The 27,970-nt window shown below is 38.0% G+C and overlaps 1 protein-coding gene across 7 annotated transcripts in view; it reads left to right on the top strand.

Annotated features, from left to right (window-relative positions):
- The window catches only part of NFIX (nuclear factor I X), a 185,716-nt gene extending 160,099 nt beyond the window's left edge, over positions 1–25,617 (top strand). For all 7 annotated transcript variants that reach the window (XM_063931254.1, XM_063931257.1, XM_063931251.1 and 4 more), the window contains one exon: positions 21,055–25,617. In XM_063931254.1, coding sequence (XP_063787324.1) covers positions 21,055–21,069 — 15 coding nt within the window. In that variant the 3' untranslated portion in view covers positions 21,070–25,617. The remainder of the gene's footprint in view (positions 1–21,054) is intronic.
- The last annotated feature ends 2,353 nt before the right edge of the window (positions 25,618–27,970 follow it).

The following is a 27,970-nucleotide window of genomic DNA, read 5'->3' as shown; positions in this document are numbered from 1 at the left end:
TCTGCTAAAGGCAACTTCTCTACTTGACCTCCACTGTTTGCAAGGCTTGATACAACTCCTCAGGCAGACGATAACAGGTAACAAGGGGGAAATTCAATAGTATGCGATGGATGAGATGTGCCGTTGCGGAATGACACATTGCACCTGCTGGCATTGCACGTTACCCTTTGCATCCCATAAAGCGATGTCGGCACTACTGTAAATTGCCAATATGTGCGCAAATGGGCAGTGACATATTGGCTTCAACTGTCTTCAATAAATCATGGAGAAGTGAGATGAAAGAAGCAAAGTGGGTAAAATAACACACATCGCAAAATCAGAGACACCAACTGCACTACAACATACTGGGGTTGTTGCAGACTTTAACGCAAGTCAGTTTTGCCAACAAATATTGCAGCACTAAGTATGCTCCGGGAGTTTATGCAAGTATGGGCGATACACAGGTGTAAGCAACTCAGTTGCATCTGAAGGAGCGTAACTGAGTAGCAACGAGGCATTCGCACATACGTTTAATATGGGCATTTCAAGGCAGTGCATGCAGAGATACGCCTCTTTTCAAACTGAGTATGCACTAATATAATAATAAATAATGGCTAGGAGTGTACAGATGGTGTTGGTGTGGTCACATAAATATGTACAACTGCACATACAGTACAGGCGAAAACTCACTAGCGTTCAACTCCCTACTTAGTCCTACTGTACAGTAACACAAACTCATACTTCTATTCACAAAATGCTCATTAGCTCTCCTTGGTCTGTAACACATCACCCCCTAGTGTGAAGCACAGCTCTCCGTGGTCTGTTTCCGTGGTCTGTAACACATCACCCCCTAGTATGGAGCACAGCTCTCCGCAGTCTGTAACTCATCATCCCCTAGTGTGGGGCACAGCTCTCCGCAGTCTGTAACTCGTTATCCCCTAGTGTGGAGCACAGCTCTCTGCAGTCTGTAACTCATCATCCCCTAGTGTGGAGCACAGCTCTCCATGGTCTGTAACTCATCATCCCCTAGTGTGGAGCACAGCTCTCCACAGTCTGTAACTCATCATCCCCTAGTGTGGAGCACAGCTCTCCATGGTCTGTAACTCATCATCCCCTAGTGTGGAGCACAGCTCTCCGCAGTCTGTAACTCATCATCCCCTAGTGTGGAGCACAGCTCTCCACAGTCTGTAACTCATCATCCCCTAGTGTGGAGCACAGCTCTCCATGGTCTGTAACTCATCATCCCCTAGTGTGGGGCACAGCTCTCCGCAGTCTGTAACTCATTATCCCCTAGTGTGGGGCACAGCTCTCCGCGGTCTTTAACTCGTCATCCCCTATTGTGGAGCACAGCTCTCCATGGTCTGTAACTCATCACCCCCTAGTGTGGAGCACAGCTCTCCATGGTCTGTAACTCATCATCCCCTAGTGTGGAGCACAGCTCTCCGTGGTCTGTAACACATCACCCACTAGTGTGGAGCATAGCTCTCCGTGGTCTGTAACACATCACCCCCTAGTGTGGAGCACAGCTCTCCGTGGTCTGTAACACATCACCCACTAGTGTGGAGCACAGCTTTCCGCGGTCTGTAACACATCACCCCCTAGTGTGGAGCACAGCTCTCCGTGGTCTGTAACACATCATCCCCTAGTGTTAGGCACAGCTTTCCGCGGTCTGTAACACATCACCCCCTAGTGTGGAGCACAGCTCTCCGCAGTCTGTAACACATCACCCCCTAGTGTGGAGCACAGCTCTCTGCAGTCTGTAACTCATCATCCCCTAGTGTGGAGCACAGCTCTCCGTGGTCTGTAACTCATCATCCCCTAGTGTGGAGCACAGCTCTCCGTGGTCTGTAACACATCACCCCCTAGTGTGGAGCACAGCTCTCCGTGGTCTGTAACACATCACCCCCTAGTTTGGAGCACAGCTCTCCGTAGTCTAAGACACATCACCCCCTAGTGTGGAACATATATCTCTAATGTAGAAGATACACCTAATATTCATAGAGACCTGATGTAGCTGTGGGGTATAAGGCACCCCACAAGGTGGAGACAAATGTCGCTCCCCCAGACATGTACCTTGTCAGCGTTATCAGTTGCCGGCCACTTGTTGCAGACTTGGTTACATGTTAGGCATGATGCAATAGTCTATGATGTAAAATTAGGTGTGCTTTGAAGACCAGTCTCTTTCTCATTTCTAAATATAGTTTCAGAAGCTGTAGTGGGAGGTGTTATGGGTGGTTGCTGCAGTCATGTTCTCCATATGGTAACCCTAGAACTGTAAAACCTATTTGCTCATTACCATGTGCCGCTATATGCGGTCCTGTGATGTCATGTGGGATGATGTCTGAATAATGTTGCATTTGAGCCTGTATTTAGCGGTGTTGTAATAGAACACTGCCCTGTAACACAGTGTTATCAACTGTACCATAACAATGGGCTCTGATCTCTAACAAAGGACTGTCACCTCTAATATAACACTGATCTGTAACAAAGGACTGTCACCTCTAATATAACACTGATCTGTAACAAAGGACTGTCACCTCTAATATAACACTGATCTGTAACAAAGGACTGTCACCTCTAATATAACACTGATCTGTAACAAAGGACTGTCACCTCTAATATAACACTGATCTGTAACAAAGGACTGTCACCTCTAATATAATACTGATCTGTAACACAGCGCTAATATAACACTGATCTGTAACAAAGGACTGTCACCTCTAATATAACACTGATCTGTAACAAAGGACTGTCACCTCTAATATAATACTGATCTGTAACAAAGGACTGTCACCTCTAATATAATACTGATCTGTAACACAGCGCTAATATAACACTGATCTGTAACAAAGGACTGTCACCTCTAATATAACACTGATCTGTAACACAGCGCTAATATAACACTGATCTGTAACAAGGACTGTCACCTCTAGTATAACACTGATCTGTAACACAGCGCTAATATAACACTGATCTGTAACACAGCGCTAATATAACACTGATCTGTAACAAAGGACTGTCACCTCTAATATAACACTGATCTGTAACAAAGGACTGTCACCTCTAATATAATACTGATCTGTAACAAAGGACTGTCACCTCTAATATAATACTGATCTGTAACACAGCGCTAATATAACACTGATCTGTAACAAGGACTGTCACCTCTAATATAACACTGATCTGTAACAAAGGACTGTCACCTCTAATATAACACTGATCTGTAACAAAGGACTGTCACCTCTAATATAACACTGATCTGTAACAAGGACTGTCACCTCTAATATAACACTGATCTGTAACACAGCGCTATTATATGTAATATAACACTGATCTGTAACATAGCGCTATCATCTGCACCATAACACTGATCCGTAACACAGTGCTATCATTTGTAATATACTGATCTGTAATGCAACACTAATGGGGGACATGTACTAAGCAGTGATAAAAGTGGAGAAGTGAGCCAGTAGAGAAGTTGCCCATGGCAACCAATCAGCTGCTCAGTACAATTGTATAGTATGCAAATTAGAAATGTTATATCATTGCTGATTGGTTGCCATGGGCAACTTCTCCACTGGCTCACTTCTCCACTTTTATCACTGCTTAGTACGTCTCCCAATTATCTGTAATATAATACTGATCTGTAACACAGCACTATCATATATAATATAACACTAATCTGTAACACAGCGCTATCACCTGTAATATGAAGGTGTGTACACACAGTGAGATCCTTGCTATGCCCGATTTTGACTATGCGATTTCCTTTGAACTCCCCCAGAGCCCTGGTAGCACAGATTGTGACTGTCTGTACTTGAGATTTTGTCTATGTACAATTTTGACTATACTTTGTACTAGATAGTATACTAGTCAAGATTGACTTGCCTGCACAGTCTATCTAGCCTTGTGATACCGACCCCACGGGAGTGCGCATCGGGATCGAATCAGTATCGCAAGCTGCCTAACACCTTGAGATATGCACTAACTTTCCTTAAGATTTTGACTATATAGTAAAAATCTTACAGATTTATCTCACTGTGTGTACACACCTTACACACTGATCTGTTACACAACACTAGCATCTGTACTCTAGCATTGTGCAACACTGATCTCTTATAAGCCCAGTGCTTTCAACAGTACCATAACACCGTACCTCCCAACATTGTGGAGGGTGAAATCGGGACTCCCGAATTCATCACTTAGGGGGCATGGCCAGCTCTCTGCCATGCCCCCAACCCCTCTGTCTTCTGTGAATAGCCATTTGTAATAGAGCACTGATCTGTAAAACAGTGACATCATTTGTATTATACTGACCTATAATACAGCGCTATCATGTGTAATGTATAATAATAGTGATCTGTAACACAATGCTATTGGCCCTCATTCCGAGTTGTTCGCTCGGTATTTTTCATCGCATCGCAGTGAAAATCCGCTTAGTACGCATGCGCAATGTTCGCACTGCGACTGCGCCAAGTAACTTTACTATGATGAAAGTATTTTTACTCACGGCTTTTTCTTCGCTCCGGCGATCGTAATGTGATTGACAGGAAATGGGTGTTACTGGGCGGAAACACGGCGTTTCAGGGGCGTGTGGCTGAAAACGCTACCGTTTCCGGAAAAAACGCAGGAGTGGCCGGGGAAACGGTGGGAGTGCCTGGCCGAACGCTGGGTGTGTTTGTGACGTCAACCAGGAACGACAAGCACTGAAATGATCGCACAGGCAGAGTAAGTCTGGAGCTACTCTGAAACTGCTAAGTAGTTAGTAATCGCAATATTGCGAATACATCGGTCGCAATTTTAAGAAGCTAAGATTCACTCCCAGTAGGCGGCGGCTTAGCGTGTGTAACTCTGCTAAAATCGCCTTGCGACCGATCAACTCGGAATGAGGGCCCTTGTCTGCAAAATAACACTGATATACATCACAATGTTATCGTCTTTAAAATAACAGTGACCTATAACACATCACTATCATCTGTAATATAGCACCGATGTATAACACACAGCACTGTTATTTGTAATATAATAATGACCTATAACACATTACTATCATCTGTAATATAGCACTGATGTATAACACAGCACTGTTATTTGTAATATAATAATGACATGTAACACAGCGCTATCATCTGTAATATAACACTGATCTGTAACACAGCGCTATCATCTGTAATATAACACTGATCTAAAACACAACACTATCATCTGTAATATAACACTGATCTGTAACACAACACTATCATCTGTAATATAACACTGATCTGTAACACAACACTATCATTTGCAATATAACACTGATCTGTAACACAGCACTATCATCTGTAATATAACAATGATCTGTAATACAACACTATCATCTGTAATACAACACTGATCTGTAACACAGCACTATCATCTGTGATATAACACTGATCTGTAACACATCACTATCATCTGTAATATAACACTGATCTGTAACACAGCACTATCATCTGTAATATAACACTGATCTGTAACACAACACTATCATCTGTAATATGACACTGATCTGTAACACAACACTATCATCTGTAATATAACACTGATCTGTAACACAGCACTATCATCTGTAATATGACACTGATCTGTAACACATCACTATCATCTGTAATATAACACTGATCTGTAACACAGCACTATCATCTGTAATATAACACTGATCTGTAACACAGCACTATGATCTGTAATATAACGCTGATCTGTAACACAGCGCTATCATCTGTAATATAACACTGATCTGTAACACAGCACTATCATCTGTAATATAACACTGATCTGTAACACAGCACTATCATCTGTAATATAACACTGATCTGTAACACAGCACTATGGGGGTAATTCCAAGTTGATCGCAGCAGGACATTTTTTAGCAGTTGGGCAAAACCATGTGCACTGCAGGGGGGGCAAATATAACATTTGCAGAGAGAGTTAGATTTGGGTGGGTTATATTGTTTCTGTGCAGGGTAAATACTGGCTGCTTTATTTTTACACTGCAATTTAGATTGCAGATTGAACACACCACACCCAAATCTAACTCTCTATGCACATGTTATATCTGCCTCCCCTGCAGTACACATGGTTTTTCCCAACTGATAACAAAGATCCTGCTGCGATCAACTCAGAATTACCCCCTATCATCTGTAATATAACGCTGATCTGTAACACAGCGCTATCAACTGTAATATAACACTGATCTGTAACACAGCACTATCATCTGTAATATAACGCTGATCTGTAACACAGCGCTATCATCTGTAATATAACGCTGATCTGTAACACAGTGCTATCATCTGTAATATAACACTGATCTGTGACACAGCGCTATCATCTGTAATATAACACTGATGTGTAGCACAGCACTATCATCTGTAATATAACACTGATCTGTAACACAGCGCTATCATCTGTAATATAAAACTGATGTGTAACACAGCACTATTATCTGTAATATAACGCTGATGTGTAACACAGCGCTATCATCTGTAATATAACACTGATGTGTAACACTGCACTATCATCTGTAATATAACACTGATCTGTAACACAGCACTATCATCTGTAATATAACACTGATCTGTAACACAGCACTATCATCTGTAATATAACACTGATCTGTAACACAGCACTATCATCTGTAATATAACACTGATCTGTAACACAGCACTATCATCTGTAATATAACGCTGATCTGTAACACTGACTTATCCTATATAACACTTTCAGCAATACAGTGCTTTCATCTATAGTATAACACTGATCTGTAACACAGCGCTATCATCTCCAATATAACACTGATCTCTAACACAGTGCTATCATAACACAACACTATCATCTGTAATATAACACTGATCTGTAACACAACACTATCATCTGTAATATAACACTGATCTGTAACACAGCACTATCATCTGTGATATAACACTGATCTGTAACACAGTGCTATCATCTGTAATATAACACTGATCTGTAATACAGCACTATCATCTGTAATATGACACTGATCTGTAACACATCACTATCATCTGTAATATAACACTGATCTGTAACACAGCACTATCATCTGTAATATAACGCTGATCTGTAACACAGCGCTATCATCTGTAATATAACGCTGATCTGTAACACAGCGCTATCATCTGTAATATAACGCTGATCTGTAACACAGCGCTATCATCTGTAATATAACACTGATCTGTAACACAGCACTATCATCTGTAATATAACACTGATCTGTAACACAGCATTATGGGGGTAATTCCAAGTTGATCGCAGCAGGACATTTTTTAGCAGTTGGGCAAAACCATGTGCACTGCAGGGGAGCAAATATAACATTTGCAGAGAGAGTTAGATTTGGGTGGGTTATATTGTTTCTGTGCAGGGTAAATACTGGCTGCTTTATTTTTACACTGCAATTTAGATTGCAGATTGAACACACCACACCCAAATCTAACTCTCTATGCACATGTTATATCTGCCTCCCCTGCAGTACACATGGTTTTTCCCAACTGCTAACAAAGATCCTGCTGCGATCAACTCAGAATTACCCCCTATCATCTGTAATATAACGCTGATCTGTAACACAGCGCTATCAACTGTAATATAACACTGATCTGTAACACAGCACTATCATCTGTAATATAACACTGATCTGTAACACAGCGCTATCATCTGTAATATAACGCTGATCTGTAACACAGTGCTATCATCTGTAATATAACACTGATCTGTGACACAGCGCTATCATCTGTAATATAACACTGATGTGTAACACAGCACTATCATCTGTAATATAACACTGATCTGTAACACAGCGCTATCATCTGTAATATAAAACTGATGTGTAACACAGCACTATTATCTGTAATATAACGCTGATGTGTAACACAGCGCTATCATCTGTAATATAACACTGATGTGTAACACTGCACTATCATCTGTAATATAACACTGATCTGTAACACAGCACTATCATCTGTAATATAACACTGATCTGTAACACAGCACTATCATCTGTAATATAACGCTGATCTGTAACACTGACTTATCCTATATAACACTTTCAGCAATACAGTGCTTTCATCTATAGTATAACACTGATCTGTAACACAGCGCTATCATCTGCAATATAACACTGATCTCTAACACAGTGCTATCATCTGTAATATAACACTATCATCTGTGATATAACACTGATCTGTAACACAACACTATCATTTGCAATATAACACTGATCTGTAACACAGCACTATCATCTGTAATATAACAATGATCTGTAACACAACACTATCATCTGTAATATAACACTGATCTGTAACACAGCACTATCATCTGTGATATAACACTGATCTGTAACACAGTGCTATCATCTGTAATATAACACTGATCTGTAACACAGCACTATCATCTGTAATATAATGCTGATCTGTAACACAGCACTATCATCTGTAATATAACACTGATCTGTAACACAGCGCTATCATCTGTAATATAACACTGATCTGTAACACAACACTATCATCTGTAATAGAATATTAACCTGTAACACAGCGCTATCATCTGTGATATAACACTGATCTGTAACACAGCGCTATCATCTGATCTGTAACACAACACTATCATCTGTAATAGAATATTAACCTGTAACACAGCGCTATCATCTGTGGTATAACACTGATCTGTAACACAGCGCTATCATCTGTAATATAACACTGATGTGTAACACAACACTATCATCTGTAATATGACACTGATCTGTAACACATCACTATCATCTGTAATATAACACTGATCTGTAACACAGCACTATCATCTGTAATATAACGCTGATCTGTAACACAGCACTATCATCTGTAATATAACACTGATCTGTAACACAGCGCTATCATCTGTAATATAAAACTGATGTGTAACACAGCACTATTATCTGTAATATAACGCTGATGTGTAACACAGCGCTATCATCTGTAATATAACACTGATGTGTAACACTGCACTATCATCTGTAATATAACACTGATCTGTAACACAGCACTATCATCTGTAATATAACACTGATCTGTAACACAGCACTATCATCTGTAATATAACACTGATCTGTAACACAGCACTATCATCTGTAATATAACACTGATCTGTAACACAGCACTATCATCTGTAATATAACGCTGATCTGTAACACTGACTTATCCTATATAACACTTTCAGCAATACAGTGCTTTCATCTATAGTATAACACTGATCTGTAACACAGCGCTATCATCTGCAATGTAACACTGATCTCTAACACAGTGCTATCATCTGTAATATAACACTATCATCTGTGATATAACACTGATCTGTAACACAACACTATCATCTGTAATATAACACTGATCTGTAACACAGCACTATCATCTGTAATATAACACAGATCTGTAATACAGCACTATCATCTGTAATATAACACTGATCTGTAACACAGCGCTATCATCTGCAATATAACACTGATCTGTAACACAGCGCTATCATCTGTAATATAACACTGATCTGTAACACAACACTATCATCTGTAATAGAATATTAACCTGTAACACAGCGCTATCCTCTGTGATATAACACTGATCTGTAACACAGCGCTATCATCTGTAATATAACACTGATCTGTAACACAACACTATCATCTGTAATAGAACATTAATCTGTAACACAGCGCTATCATCTGTAATAGAACACTGATCTGTAACACAGCACTATCATCTGTAATATAAGACTGACCTGTAACACAGTGCTATCATCTGTAATATAGCATTGTTCTGTAACACAGCATTAACATTTGTAATATAACACTGATCTGTATCACAGCACTCTAATCTGTAATATAACACTGATCAATATCACAGCACTATCATCTGTAACTTAACATTGATCTGTAACACAGCACTATTATCTGTAATATAACAATGATTTGTATTACAGCACTATCATCTGTAATATAACATTGATCTGTAACAAAGCACTATCATCTGTAATATAACACTATCATCTGTAATAGAACATTAATCTGTAAACACAGCACAATCATCTGTAATATAACACTGATCTGTAACACAGCGCTATCATCTGTTATTTAACACTGATCTGTAACACAACACTATCATCTGTAATAGAACATTAATCTGTAACACAGCACAATCATCTGTAATAGAACACTGATCTGTAACACAGCGATATCATCTGTAATATAACACTGATCTCTAACACAGCGATATCATCTGTAATATAACACTATCATCTGTGATATAACACTTATCTGTAACACAACACTATCATCTGTAATAGAACATTAATCTGTAACACAGCACAATCATCTGTAATATAACACTGATCTGTAACACAACACTATTATCTGTAATATAACACTGATCTGTAACACAACACTATCATCTGTAATATAACACTGATCTGTAACACAGCACTATTATCTGTAATATAACACTGATTTGTAACACAGCACTATCATCTGTAATATAACATTAATCTGTAACAAAGCGCTATCATCTGTAATATAACACTATCATTTGTAATAGAACATTAATCTGTAACACAGCGCTATCATCTGTACTAGAACATTAATCTGTAAAACAGCACAATCATCTGTAATAGAACACTGATCTGTAACACAGCACTATGATCTGTAATATAACACTGATCTGTAACACAGCACTATCATCTGTAATATAACACTGATCTGTAACACAGCACTATTATCTGTAATATAACACTGATCTGTAACACAACACTATCATATGTAATATAACAATGATCTGTAACACAGGACTATCATCTGTAATATAACACTGATCTGTATCACAGCACTATCATCTGTCATATAACACTGATGTGTAACACAACACTATCATCTGTAATATAATACTGATCTGTAACACAACACTATCATCTGTAATATAACACTGATCTGTAACACAGCGCTATCATCTGTAATATAACACTGATCTGTAACACAACACTATCATCTGTAATAGAATATTAACCTGTAACACAGCGCTATCATCTGTGATATAACACTGATCTGTAACACAGCGCTATCATCTGATCTGTAACACAACACTATCATCTGTAATAGAATATTAACCTGTAACACAGCGCTATCATCTGTGGTATAACACTGATATGTAACACAGCGCTATCATCTGTAATATAACACTGATGTGTAACACAACACTATCATCTGTAATATAACACTGATCTGTAACACAGCACTATCATCTGTAATATAACACTGATCTGTAACACAGCACTATCATCTGTAATATAACACTGATCTGTAACACAACACTATCATCTGTAATATAATACTGATCTGTAACACAACACTATCATCTGTAATATAACACTGATCTGTAACACAGCGCTATCATCTGTAATATAACACTGATCTGTAACACAGCACTGTCATCTGTAATATAACACTGATCTGTAACACAGCACTATCATCTGTAATATAACACTGATCTGTAACACAACACTATCATCTGTAATATAATACTGATCTGTAACACAACACTATCATCTGTAATATAACACTGATCTGTAACACAGCGCTATCATCTGTAATATAACACTGATCTGTAACACAGCCATTCATCTGTAATATAACACTGATCTGTAACACAACACTATCATCTGTCATAGAATATTAACCTGTAACACAGCGCTATCATCTGTGATATAACACTGATCTGTAACACAGAGCTATCATCTGATCTGTAACACAACACTATCATCTGTAATAGAATATTAACCTGTAACACAGCGCTATCATCTGTGGTATAACACTGATCTGTAACACAGCGCTATCATCTGTAATATAACACTGATCTGTAACACAGCACTGTCATCTGTAATATAACACTGATCTGTAACACAGCACTATCATCTGTAATATAACACTGATCTGTAACACAACACTATCATCTGTAATATAATACTGATCTGCAACACAACACTATCATCTGTAATATAACACTGATCTGTAACACAGCGCTATCATCTGTAATATAACACTGATCTGTAACACAGCCATTCATCTGTAATATAACACTGATCTGTAACACAACACTATCATCTGTCATAGAATATTAACCTGTAACACAGCGCTATCATCTGTGATATAGCACTGATCTGTAACACAGCGCTATCATCTGATCTGTAACACAACACTATCATCTGTAATAGAATATTAACCTGTAACACAGCGCTATCATCTGTGGTATAACACTGATCTGTAACACAGCGCTATCATCTGTAATATAACACTGATCTGTAACAACGATACCATCAGAAAAATAACAATAACATGTAACATAGCATTATCATATGTAATATAACACTGATCTGCAACACAGCACTATTGCTGTAGTCTAAAACTCTGACCTGTTACACAGCAATATCATTTGTAATATAATAATCTGACCTGTAATAAAGCGCTATTATATGTAATATAACACTTATCTGTAACACAGCGCTATCATCTGTAATATAATACTGATCTGTAACACAACACTATCATCTGTCATAGAATATTAACCTGTAACACAGCGCTATCATCTGTGATATAACACTGATCTGTAACACAGCGCTATCATCTGATCTGTAACACAACACTATCATCTGTAATAGAATATTAACCTGTAACACAGCGCTATCATCTGTGGTATAACACTGATCTGTAACACAACACTATCATCTGTAATATAACACTGATCTGTAACAGCACTATCATCTGTGATATAACACTGATCTGTACCACAACTCTATCATCTGTAATAGAATATTAACCTGTAACACAGCGCTATCATCTGTGATATAACACTGATCTGTAACACAGCGCTATCATCTGATCTGTAACACAACACTATCATCTGTAATAGAATATTAACCTGTAACACAGCACTATCATCTGTAATATAACACTGATCTTTAACACAGCACTATCATCTGTAATAGAATATTAACCTGTAACACAGCGCTATCATCTGTGGTATAACACTGATCTGTAACACAGCGCTATCATCTGTAATATAACACTGATCTGTAACACAGCACTATCATCTGTAATATAACACTGATCTGTAACACAGCACTATCATCTGTAATATAACACTGATCTGTAACACAACACTATCATCTGTAATATAATACTGATCTGTAACACAACACTATCATCTGTAATATAACAGTGATCTGTAACACAGCGCTATCATCTGTAATATAACACTGATCTGTAACACAGCGCTATCATCTGTAATATAACACTGATCTGTAACACAACACTATCATCTGTAATAGAATATTAACCTGTAACACAGCGCTATCATCTGTGATATAACACTGATCTGTAACACAGCGCTATCATCTGATCTGTAACACAACACTATCATCTGTAATAGAATATTAACCTGTAACACAGCGCTATCATCTGTGGTATAACACTGATCTGTAACACAACACTATCATCTGTAATATAACACTGATCTGTAACAGCACTATCATCTGTGATATAACACTGATCTGTACCACAACTCTATCATCTGTAATAGAATATTAACCTGTAATACAGCGCTATCATCTGTGATATAACACTGATCTGTAACACAGCGCTATCATCTGATCTGTAACACAACACTATCATCTGTAATAGAATATTAACCTGTAACACAGCACTATCATCTGTAATATAACACTGATCTTTAACACAGCACTATCATCTGTAATATAATACTGATCTGTAACACAGCACTATCATCTGTAATATAACACTGATCTGTAACACAGCACTATCATCTGTAATATAACACTGATCTGTAATACCCCTTTCAGACCGCCAGCTTTGAATGCAGGTTATTTGCACATGAGCGCGCATAACCCATGTTCATGAGCGGTCTGAAAGGTGCCAGGAGAAATATCTCAGGTCGAGCAACCCGGTATTTCAACCTTGGTAGCGAGCAGGGTTGAACTCGTGTTCAATCCGGCTCTCTGTGCGGTGTGAACGGGAGCCGGGTCAATGGGACCCATTTCCAGTTCACAATGTGTGGAGGGGCGGCGCTTGGACATCATGTGATCTCCTAGCATTGCCCTTGCAGCATCACCGTGTCAGGCTCCCGGGTGCGACCCGCTGAATATGAAAGAACCGCCTGGCACATCCTTAGAAAAACATCATCAAAACTTGCATCAGCCCTATGATAAGTGCAGATATTGTGTCAAGCATCTGCTCAGGCACCACTTCAGTGACAGGCCTGCAACACTCCCATAACAATTCAATAAGGAGGACAATGTACTTGTGTTTAAATAAACACCACACAGTGACCGGCCAGGAATTACCAGCACATTTTCAATACATTTCTTATACGACAGATATGTCCTCATACACTATTGCCGCTGTAGCGCCAAACAGCCCTTCTTAGCATACCAGATTCCTTGCGTCGTGCGTCTTCTTTGCTTGATTGTGCATCTCAGTTGCATAAAAGAAACAATCAGTGCTGCAAAACTGCTTAACGCAACGGCACTGATTAATTTAAAATGAGACACTTCTAAATGTGAGCGCGAAAAGAGTCTGAATCTGTGTATGAAGTGCTAGGATGCATTGACTGCGGCTTTTTTTCATGCCAAGTTTTCGTTGTGCTTTGTTTGGGACTTTTTTAAAACTAATTCCTGTGTGGTTAAAATCGCAGCCCTCTGTTTCTGGTGCAGATCGAGCGGTGTTTTGCTGCATCTGCATTGTGACTTTAAAGAAGAAGTTGCTATAATAGAACACTCTGTGTGGCTCATTTATGCTGGTCCTCTCGCCGTATGGTGTAATGAGGCTTGAGGGGGATTCAATTTCAGGCGAAGCCAGCAACGGCACACCATCTCGAAACCTTCGCCTGGCCAGCCCCTATGGGGCAACACACACTTTTGTGCCACGATGATTCGGCCTGGCAAATGGGTTCGCCAGCAATTGAATTCCCCCCTTGGTGTATGAGGACACATTGTATTTGTCTCAATCATAACTGTCCCTCTGTGCATATACACAATATAATGCATGTACCATACACATTTGTAGGTACTTTTGCACAAGCATGGTAACAAAAATCGCTAATCTCCGTGAACATCAGCATTGCAGAATCAGGCCCACCTCCTGAATTTTACCCCAGTGACATCCTATTACAGTAACCAAGCCCCTGAGTGTCTTATTACCCCTGTTACATCCTATTACAGTAACCCAGCCCCTAAGTGTCTTATTACCCCTGTAACATCTTATTACAGTAACCCAGCTCCTGAGTGTCTTATTACCCCTGTAACATATTATTACAGTAACCCAGCTCCTGAGTGTCTTATTACCCCTGTAACATCTCATTACAGTAACCCAGCTCCTGAGTGTCTTATTACCCCTGTAACATATTATTACAGTAACCCAGCTCCTGAGTGCCTTATTACCCTAGTAACATCTTATTACAGTAACCCAGCTCCTGAGTGCCTTATTACCCCTGTAACATCTTATTACAGTAACCCAGCTCCTGAGTGTCTTATTACCCCTGTAACATCTTACTACAGTAACCCAGCCCCTGAGTGTCTTATTACCCCAGTAACATCTTATTACAGTAACCCAGCTCCTGAGTGTCTTATTACACCTGTAACATCTTATTACTGTATCCCAGTTCCTGATTGTCTTATTACCCCTGTAACATCTTATTACAGTAACCCAGCTCCTGAGTATCTTATTACCCCTGTAACATCTTATTACAGTAACCCAGCTCCTGGGTGTCTTATTCCCCCTGTAACATCTTATTACAGTAACCCAGCTCCTGAGTGTCTTATTACCCCTGTAACATCTTATTACAGTAACCCAGCTCCTGAGTATCTTATTACCCCTGTAACATATTATTACAGTAACCCAGCTCCTGAGTGTCTTATTACCTCTATAACATCTTATTTCAGTAACCCAGCTCCTGAGTGTCTTATTACCCCTGTAACATCTTATTACTGTATCCCAGCTCCTGAGTGTCTTGTTATATTATATAGTATATTTTAATCTTTGTAGCATCTTATTACATTGACCCAACTCCTGAGCAAGGTATTACTACTGTAACATCTTATTACAGTAACCTAGTTCCTTAGAGTATTATTACCCCAGTAACATTATTACAGTAATTCAGCTTTTAAGTGTATTATTACCCAAGGAAAATCTTATTATAGTAACCCAGGTCCTAACTACCATGTTCAACTGTGCTACCATTTAATATATTGTACAATAAGTTACCTTACTTGATTTTATCTTCATATTGATTCATTTCTGACATTGAAAGTGTGAAAGGAGTGTTAGAAAAAGCTATGCCTCACAAACACTCTTTTCTTCCCTGTGTCCCAACTTCACGCCATTCTCACATCCATGAGTAGTGCTACTGGAACATTATTTGGGGAAATTATTGGTCAGGTCATCTTTCCCGAACCTGCTACGTATAGCTGCACCATCAGTAACAAGAATGAAAGAACTGTTATGAAGTTTGTATAAAAGCTCATTGTGATTTGCAGTTCATGTGAATACTGGTGGAAATACTTGTGCGTAACACCTGTAGTTTAATATAGAATGCATGTGTACAGCAACATTTCCTGTCTCTATATCCTGGCAAAGTTGTAGGTATTACCTTTAAGGGACTGGAACCAAGCTTAAGGGCCCATACACGACAGCGACATGTCGGACCCTCAACTCGCATAAGATATCAACCGCTCCGCAGCTTCCCAGGCGGAAGAATCACATATGATACATCATATGCGGTCCTTTTGCATACAGTATCGTATGCGATCCCAGCCATGCCTGTGAGATCCAAGATATCTTTAGTGCAGCACTTCCGATCTAGGTGCTCCGATCCAAAACTCACAGGACCGCGTATCGGATTGAATGTAAAACACATCCGATTTGCCACTTTATCATCCGATATATCGCCCCGAAACGTCGGAATTGGATAAACACTTTAAGGACATGTAAACACTCCTCCCCTTCCTGCTTGGTCTTTCTTTATTGCAACCAGACATGATTTTTTTCTCAATATTTGGGATAAATCTAAAACTCTATCCAACCCAGGCAAAAAAATACACAAACTATTCCGGGTGCAGTATACCTCTGAGCCACACATAGCCCACCAAGATTCTCAAGCTGGTTCAGATTTACCTATTCCAACTTGCCTTCCAAAGCATGCTGGGGCTTGTAGTTCCAGAGCAGCTGGAGAGCCACCTGATGAGATTGTCATATCCTTCTGAATGGCATTAATTTACTAAATAAGACACCACCATGACCAACTCCTTAAAAATACCTGTGCATTAATATTATATGATCCTCAAGCACCGATTTACTATATTCCAGTGATAAGAAATATTAACTATCACTTCCAAGTGTATGGATAAAAAAATCTTCTCCTGTCAGAAGTTTTGCGATACTTAGATCCCCATCTACAGTCTGACATTGCTAAGTGGAACTGGGGCTTTCTATGCAAGAATGAGACTAAATATAATAAAATGAAGAATTCATTAAATATGCACCATCTAGATATGGAGAGAGGCTATATTTTATGAAAAATAAAGCCTTTCTTATACTTTTTTCTTCCACTATAGTCATCCAGAAATTGAGATAGTGATATCAAGATGCACCACCATGATCATTCTTAAATAAGTTATACTGTACATGGGGATGTTATGGCCGGAGTAGCTAGTGAAGACTATCACTGCTGGCTAACCAGGGAGAATGTGTCCTCACTTATGTAAATAGGCCCCTATGACAAATCAATAGCGCAGCATGAACAACTTTTATTCATACTTGCCTACTCTCCCGGAAGCTGGGGGAGGCTACCGTTTTTTGGGGTAGCCCGCAGCACCCACGGAAGAGTAGGCAGGTCTCCCGCATCCTGCTCGCACCCTAGTGATGCGGGCAGGATGGAGATAATCTCCCGTATTCGTTGGTCCATGGGGTGGGGAAGGGGTTAAAATGATGCAAATCACGTCATTTTAGCCCCACCCCTTCCTGCAGACCCGCAAATGACGGCGTTTGCTAATGTGGGGCGGGGCTTGATGATGTCACAGCACAGCACAGCCCCCTGCAGTTTTCTGCAGCATCTCCTCTCCGGGCATCTCCCAAAGAAGAGAAATATAAAATAGGTAAGTATGCTTTTATTGCCATTAATAGTTATCACAGACAATTAGTTAACTCTAGTATAACTCCTAATAGTTCTGTGAATTAATAATTATCATTGTCAATAAGTAACGTAAACCTTCTAACAGTCCTGTGTACTAACAATTATCATTGGCTATCAGTAGCATATACCGCCTAATTGTCATGAGTATGAATAATGATCACAGGCAATCAGTAAACTCCTGTATAACTCCTGCATAGCTCATAATAGTAGTGTGTATAAGTAATGATCATTGCCAATCAGTAATATATATTGCCTAATAGTACAACATACTAATAATTATTAGAGGCAACAGTAAATGTCTTTATAAGTCTTAGTCCTGTTAATAAATAATTATCATTGTCAATCAGTAAAACGTAAGCAGTAAACTCCTATATAGCTCCTAATAGTCATATATTAATAATTATCACAGACAATCAGTAACGCATAATCCTAATAGTTATGAGTATTAACAATTATCTTGGGTAACCTGTAAACTCCTGTATAACTCCTAATAGTCCTATATGAATAATTGTCACAGGCAATCAGTATCCTATAACTCCTAATAGTTATGAGTATAAATAATGATCACAGGTCACCAGTCAAGTTCTGTATAACTCCTAATAGTTCTATATTCATAATTATCACAGGTAATCAGTACTGTATAACGCCTGATAGGTATGAGTATTAATAATTATCACCACAGGCAAACAGTGATGTATAACCCTTAATAATCCTGAGTATTAATAATTATCAGATGTAATCAGTAATTCTCCTGTACAACACCGAATGGTCCTGTGCATTAAAAAAAACCATGTACACTAACCATCCATTTTCAAGCGTGCCATTTGAAAGGCAGCTACATACCATGCAATTTACTCTAAAGTCAGAAATAATCAATAGCATACAGTATTTTCCTGCAGGTACAAGATTTCTTTCCTGCTCTATACATGTATAATACTACACATTCATAAACATTTTTTATCTGTGCTGTATATGTGTGACCATATGTCTATTTCCAATTTTACATTGCAATATGTTTTTCACCAATTATTAGAAATTAATTCTAGTTAACCATTTGTCTTACCCTGAATTTCTCTCAAAGAAGTTGCATAAAAGAAATAATTAAAAAAAAACCTTAAACTGTTAAATACAAACACACAAGCCTGACTTAGAATAACAAGCTATTTTATTTGCACACCTAGGGGGGAATTCAATTGTTTGAAAAGTCAGTTGGGCGTCTGTTTTTTCCTAATAGGCAGGAAAAAACAGACACCCAACCAACTTTTCAAACAATTGAATTCCCCCCTAATGTCTTCGTATAAAATTGTCACAGAGCACATGCCCACAACTTGAATCCCTATTTAGAAAGTGACATAGCTTTCACTTGTGGGCCATTGTGCTAGGAAAGGCAGATAAGGGTCGCTAATGAGCAGTACAGTAAGAGCAGACACAGGTTAAGCATACTCATATGCATCTTGTGCGTTATGCATTACTTGGAAATACATTAGCTATTGGTGTCATAGAGCATGGCCATGCCGCATCCACCCCCACCACATATATATATATATATATATATATATATATATATATATATATTGTCTGTGCATTCAGTGCCTCCACATGCACAGATCTATTTTTACACTGTGGAGTTCTTGTTTGGAGGGCACCTGCATTTTACACTATCAACTATTACATGAGGAGTGCTGCCTGTGCAGTTTGGAGATATATATATATATATATATATATATATATATATCCTGGATATTTATATATATATATATATATATATATATATTTATTTATCCTGTGTATGTATGTATATATATATATATATATATAATTTTTTTTTTCCTGACAAAGGGGTATAATCCGAAACGTCGCTTTCACCTGCTATATTTGTCATAGCCTGTTATTTACAAAAGTCTGTTGGAGTGCCACTTGCTTTCACCTCTCTCTATATATATATATCCTGTATATATATATATATATATATATACACATACATATAGCTAGGCAGATATATATATATAGATGGATATATATATATAGATATATATATAGATATACATTGATATAGATATAGATATGGATATATATATATATATATATATATACACACACATACATACATACATACATACATGCATGCATGCATACATACATACATACATACATACATACATACACACACAATTTCCTTAAAAGGAATACAGTAGCAAACAGTCACTCAGCCAGAAGTTTACATTTATCCCTGAAGTAAGTTCATACAAATAAACTGAATAATTGGATTTATGGCTGAATGATTATTTTCTATTGTTCCTATAAGTCCTGTCCTGAGTTCCATCCAGAAGTTGTGTGTCTATCTATCTATCTATCTATCTATCTATCTATCTATCTATCTATCTATCTATCTACCTACCTATCTATCTATCTATCTATCTATCTATCTATCTATCTATCTATCTATCTATCTCTGTGTATATAAAGCACTACGGAATATGCTGGTGCTATATAAATAACTGTTAATAAATATAATATGTTAATAAATTAAGAGTTGTACAGTAGTGTGCAGTATAGTATCTTAGATGTATGTACATTTAATAATAGATGAAGCGATGTTTTTGCGTATATAGGCAGTAGAAGACAATTTCTGTGGCTGTTCACCATGGCTACCAAGTTGTATGATGATATATATATTATATTGTACAAGCATCCATAATACTTACCTCACAACATTCAGGGTAAAATATTGTGACAAACTATAAACTTATCCATCATCTATACTATATTCTTCTGTCATTGATAAAGAATTTGCCATTGTTTTAACCCCTTTTCCTTCCTTTCTCTCTACCAGTCCTGGTTCCTTTGATATTACCGCCAAGCTGCAAATCTACGAGCGGATGGAACAAAGATTTGTGACACAGGCCCCCACCCTCCATATACACACTTGACTTCAGGAGGTCTTCCCCAGAGCAAGCCCGGAACACTAGGACCTTCTCACAACGCGTATGACAGAAAAAAAAGGCTGTTTCTAGGGGCAGAACTTTTTTCAATGTCTGCGCTTCTTAACACCCTCTGGTAGTGAAGGGAAAATGCCACTCCCTTTCCACCCCTTACTGCTCATCCCTGTTAATTTTGTCTTGTCAATGCTTGCCCACCTCTCATACCCCATCCTCACTTCTACAGATTCAACAGTTTACGAAAAAGGATCAGGGTGTTTGTACCTCCTTCTGTAAAGTAAAAATTTAAAAATAAGGAGGAATTTATGACCTTGTGGTCTATTCCTCTCACTATAGGGTGATACATTGATACAGACAGGAGGGAGTTTTACATATGGCGTCTGTCCTCACCACAGGGTTCCCTATTGACTTTTTTGAGGAATATATCCCTCTAGCAAACATCACTAATTTATCACCACTTGTTTCTGGTTATTTGGGGGTGATATAAATGATTTTGCAATGCAGAAACAATAACTTACTTTCATTTGTGTTCCATAAAGCAAAAAAAAAAAAAAACAGTATAAAACAATTTGTTCCAAGCAAGTTAAAGAACACAAATTACTTGGTTTTCATGGGCTTAATGGCAAGGGACAATTACACAACTTCAAACACTTAAGTGCAATGGTTTAAAATTAGGTTAGAACTTTTTTTAAGGTTACTATTTAAAAGCACGAATACATTTCCTTTTTCTTTTTTTAAGACAAAAAAAATATTTTTCTTTTCTTTTTCAGAAAGTCCTTTAATTTCCCAGTGGACTCTAAAAATATAAATTGGGAAATCTGTCTGTCTACAGACATTAACATTTTTTGGGATTTTTTTTTCTTGCACTAAAGATTTGAAATCTTGTTATTATCGTTTCTGTGTTTGCATCTGTATTACCCATTGCACTATTTCTTTTACAAGTTCTTTGTAAAAAAAAAAATCAAAAACATTAAATGTTTGACAAAAAAATGCAGCAGAATAGCAATTATATTAAAACTGTTATTATGTATCATATTGGTGGGGAAAAAATCCAATGTTTTTTTTTCTTTTATCAGAATTTGCAGAATCCAAAAATAAATCAGATTAATAGAATTTGGCAAAACTGTTTCATGCAATATGTGACTATGGAAGTGAAATTTGGCATTTTTAAAGTCTGATTGATGACTTTAAAAAAATGATTTTATTATATGAACGATAACAACTTTATACATTTACACATATTTGATTCAGAATAAAATGTATGACTGTATATTTAATATACCATGGTGTATATTTCATGCACAAATAATTTTGAATAATTTACAAAAAATTGCCAGATTAATTTAAAAAAATGTTTTACCTTCCCAAGGCTGTTGCAACTGTTTTACTCTGCACAACACTATTAACATCTGACTATATGTTTGCCAAATTTTAACTTCTCATAGATAAGGGGACAATATCGTGTCTGCTGTTTTTTGCATATTTGTCAATCCTTTTATATGATTTATTTTGAGAACTGCTGAAAAATATACTAATCTGCTGCTGGTAAACAACTATATTTAATGAGTGGATGTAAGATTTTTGGGACGAAATTAAAAAAAAAATCTTTATCCCTTAGGTGCTTTGCTTTTATTTAAAGACCACATCTGAAACCAACATTAAAGCATGATGCACTTTTTTTCTTTTAGTTTGCCCACTTTTTATAGGAATTTTTTAGGGTGTGTGTGTGTAGGGTGGGGTGTTAGGGGATGCAGAAAGCTGTAAATGGCCGTTTGTAGAAAAAGAGGCTACTATTTTACTCTGCACGTTAATGTGTTTCAAATCCTTCAAATAATTGGAATTTTAAGATGGTTTTAGTATATGGTAGGGAGTGCCTTAAACATTTGTTTGGAACTGGAATTGGAATATTCTATATTAAGAGGGATTTGTCCCAACTGGAAATGTTCCCTTAAACTCTCCCAGCAAGAGGGTATCATGTTTGAATTTAATACCAGCCTGCATAGTGCCTTTCTATAATTTTGTAGTGGTGATGTGAGGAGGAGCTGGGATTTTGAAAAGGGATTAGCATGTCCGCCCCTAATAAAAACTTAAAGAAACAAAAAGTAAGCTAGATTTTTTTTGGCTATTACAGCATACATAATATGTATATAACAGCAGCTTACAATTCTCTGTCCAGCATTTAATGATGAAATGGTCTTATAAAGCAATAGTGATCTATTTCTACTTAAAATGCACTTGTCATGCCAACTCTGTTGTAAACATTAACAAGACTTTCATAATGCTTCAGTAAAATGGCTAGGAATTACATTTTAGGCACATCAATAATAGTCACACAGAAATATTAAAATTGTATTAACTTTTTTTTTAAATAAATGTCCTAATAATAGGACCATGTGCTTGACCTATGCCACATTACCTGACAAAGGACAGGTGCCTTATTGATTCAAGGTTTTTTTTCTCACAAATATTATGCTGCAGGTAAAATCGATAAGCAGTGCCCCTTTTCTGCAATATAAATGACCCTAATAATACTTAAAAATTAGATCAGTCCCCCTAAATTCACCCAGGATCTCAGTTATTCTTACTGCATGCCAGTATTTCTTTAAAATATTTAGCTTTTTGCTGTCTGATGTCCAAAATTATTGTGATATATGAGTAATAATGCTCAGATCATTCTCTCTGGGATACCAAGGGAAACCCATTAAGAGGGGAACAAGGGTTGTAAATTCAGGTAACAATTTTTACTGACATTGTTTTTAGCATATATAGCTGAAGGAGAACATGAATTGCAATTAGGTTCATATCTCCTATATAATGTTAAAAACATTAAATTTCACTTGTTCTATAGTGCTAGTCAGGGTTGGACTGGCCCACAGGGGTACAGGGGAAACCACCGGCGGGCCCTACTGCCTGGGGGGCCCCACCTCCTCCTCTAGGGATCAGGTTCCAGACTGTGCTGTTACTAATCTAGTACATTATCATGCATGCACTACAGTATTTACTGTATATATTTAACTAGGAGACCAACACTTGCAAAATGGTTAGGCAAAACCAATGTGGTGGCTGGGCACACCCCCTCTAGAGACTGGCCACATCCCTAAACATGGGCCCCTACTATTGTACTACTTCACCCGGTGGGCCCTACATGCCCCAGTCCAACACTGGTGCTAGTAAGATGTCTATTTTTTTCTGACAGATTAAAATGTGACTTTAATATCTGTCAGTAAATTTAGTTATAGCAACATTGAGGAGAAAAACATTTTTTAAAAAGCCTATTAAATCCTACCGCTGAAATAAATTGCAAACAATAATTTCAAATAATTTTAGATATGTCATTCAAATTTTAATTTTAGTAAGACCACTTCACTTAATTTTACATTTCTGTTTTTGACTGGCAACCCAGTGCCACTGGTAAACAGTTATAGATTTTCTTGATTGCTTTCACAATATAATACCCATACTTCCTCAGTGTATAGCATTGCCTGACAAGTGCACTTTAAGCTCAAAATAAAATACAAAAGAAAAAAAAGGGATTGAATAAAATAAATGTACTTGACGGCAGATAGGCTAACAAAAATAAATAAATAAATAAATAAATAGCCAAATGATTGAAGTAAAACAAATGTGTTGAAAAAAGTAGGTATTTTCTTTAATTGTCAAGCAGTAGTAAACCTTTGTGGACAAAGGGTAACACTGACTACAAATAAGGCCATCATTAGCGCTCTGTTCCCTTCAGAAGGTACAAGGTTCTTGTAGCTCTTGTGAAAGTCAATAAATATATATATATATATATATATATATATACAATTACATTGCATATTTAGAATGGAAATCCCTCTTTCCCTCATTTGTTATTTGACTCATATTCCCCTTTACTATTACCTTTCCTTTCATCCTAAACATATTACCACTGTGTACGCTCCACCGCTCTCTACAGAATGTGTAAATGGAATGCTTGTTGTCAGTATAGCGCCCTCTTCTGTAAAATTGTCCCTATGACCTTTTTCCTCACTCATCTACTTTTTTACCCCTAAACTCATCTATCGGTCCCATCCACTCTTTTATTCTGAAATACTATATCCCATTAATCACTCTCACCTTTTTCACCAACTCAGTTTTCTATAACCTTGCTCTCATTCTTCTCTCAGCACTTATTATCTATACCCACCCCCTAATAATCTAAGCCCCTCCCCTAACTTTTATCATCCGCTCTCATTTCAGTGCTTCCCTCCTTCCCCTGCTTTTTATTCACCCTCTCTCCCGTCTCCCTACTCTCTGTGTATTTTAGCCCTGCTTGAAATATTATCAGTTTTATTTTTTTTATACGTTTTTTAATCCCCCTCGTACCTAAATCGCGTCAGCCCACCCCTGCCCAGTATCCAACCCTACCCCTGTGCTTCCCTATTGGATGGCTATTATTATGTGTATGTGAAATAAAATCATTTCCTGGAAGTAAACTTGGGTATGTCTCAATTTATTGTAGAATTAATAAAAATAAGGAATACCATACCTGGGGCATACTGAGCATTGAATTCTAAAAGCCGGCATTTCATTTTTAATTGTGTTTATGTACAACATTTAAAAGGGCAATGATTTTATTACCAAGACACGTCTGATAAAAGCATTGTCCTTTTAAAGTTCAGGTGTAAACAAACATTGGAAGCACCTGGATTTATAACCTGACGCTTAGTAAATAAAGCCCCTTGTGCAAGTGTTATTGTTATTATTATTATCCTTTATTTATATGGCGCCACATGGGATCCGTAGCGCCCAATTATAGAGTACATAAACAAATAAGCAAAACGAGAATACAGTGACTTACAATTCAATACAATATAGGACAAGTACAGGGTATATAAACATAGCTGTGTCAGCAGGCGACACTGAAATAAGTATCAGGGCGGCAGAAAACCGGGGAATTTAGTGCCGTCAAAGGGAGTATTGACACATACCTTTTCTGCAGAGGTGCCAATTTTAAGGATGATTTCTAAAAAATACATTTATCAGTTCATACAGCAGTGTCAAAAAAAACTTGACTAAATCATTATATAAATGAGGTCTATAATTCACTTTCTTGGATTAAATCCCCTTTATCAAACAAAACAAGCCTACTGAAACAAAATATGTAGCTAAAAGAAAAACAATGATGTCTCATATAGTGGAACCTATTGTTAAAATACAGCAAAAACGAATATTCTAGATGTATCATAGACAGTCAGAGCAGGTAACACATGGAATAAACATAGATATTCAGACCAGGGAACACATGAGTCCAAAATAGCTATCCACAGCATGGCACACATGGAATAGAAATAGCAATTCAGGGCCTGGAACACATGGATTAGTCATAGGTATTCAGAGTCTGTAACACATAGATTAGATATAGCTATTTACAGCATGGCACACATGGACTAGACATAGGTATTTAGGGCCTGGAACATATGGAATAGACATAAGTATTCACAGCATGGCACACATGGACTAGACATAGGTATTTAGGGCAGAGGCGTCACCAGGTGTGGTGACACCCGGTGCGCACCCCTGATGTACTGCCGCGATCGCGGCAAAAAAGGGGCGTGGCCTTACAGCTAGGGGGCGTGGCTTCGCGGGGATACCGGGATCGTCACTCTGGGGGCTTGCCCAGCATCTCCGGAGATGCTGGGCTTCCCCCAGAGACGGTCTCAGTGTGCTGTCGGCTCCTCTGCTATGACAGGAGCCGGGTGCTGTAACGGAATTTCACACTGCAGCACCTGGCTCCTGTCACTGCGGAGGAGCTGACATTTGGTGTCACCCCCTCCAGGTGTCACACCCGGGTGCGGGCCGCACCCCCCGCACCCGCCTTGTGACGCCACTGATTTAGGGCCTGGAACATATGGAATAGACATAAGTATTCACAGCATGGCACACATGGAATAGACATAGTAATTTAGGGTCCGCAACACATGGATTAGACACAGGTATTCAGAGCCTGGAAACACATAGATTACACATAGCTATTGACAGCATGGCATACTTGGACTACACATAGGGGGTAATTCCAAGTTGATCGCAGCAGGAAATTTTTTAGCAGTTGGGCAAAACCATTTGCACTGCAGGGGGGGCAGATATAACATTTGCAGAGAGAGTTAGATTTGGGTGGGTTATTTTGTTTCTGTGCAGGGTAAATACTGGCTGCTTTATTTTTACACTGCAAATTAGATTGCAGATTGAACACACCACACCCAAATCTAACTCTCTCTGCACATGTTAAATCTGCCTCCCATGCAGTGCACATGGTTTTGCCCAACTGCTAACAAAATTCCTGCTGCAATCAACTTGGAATTACCCCCATAGCTACTTAGAGCCTGGAACACATGGATTAGATAAAGGGATTCAGAGAATGGAACACATAGATTAGATATAGCTATTTAGAGCCAGGAACATATGAGTTACATAGCTATTCACAGCATGGCACACATGGATTAGACATAGGTATTCAGAGCCTGGAACACATGGATTGGACATAATGTTCAGAGCCTAAATCATCTACAGTGCATCCGGAATGTATTCACAGCGCTTTACTTTTTCCACATTTCGTTATGTTACAGCTTTATTCCAAAATGGAATACATTTAATATTTCCCCTCAAAATTCTACACACAATACCCCACAATGACAATGTGAATAAAGTTTTTCTAATGATTTATGCAAATTTATTAAAAATAAAAAACTAAGAAATCACATGTCCATATGTATTCACAGCCTTTCCACTGATCATCCTTGAGATGTTCCTACAGCTTAATTGGAGTCTACCTGTGGTCAATTCAGTTGA

Source organism: Pseudophryne corroboree, chromosome 6 (genome assembly GCF_028390025.1).
Source record: "Pseudophryne corroboree isolate aPseCor3 chromosome 6, aPseCor3.hap2, whole genome shotgun sequence".
NCBI lineage: Eukaryota > Metazoa > Chordata > Amphibia > Anura > Myobatrachidae > Pseudophryne > Pseudophryne corroboree.
The sequence above is the reverse complement of the archived record's forward strand: the minus strand, read 5'-3'. Positions and strand labels throughout refer to the sequence as shown.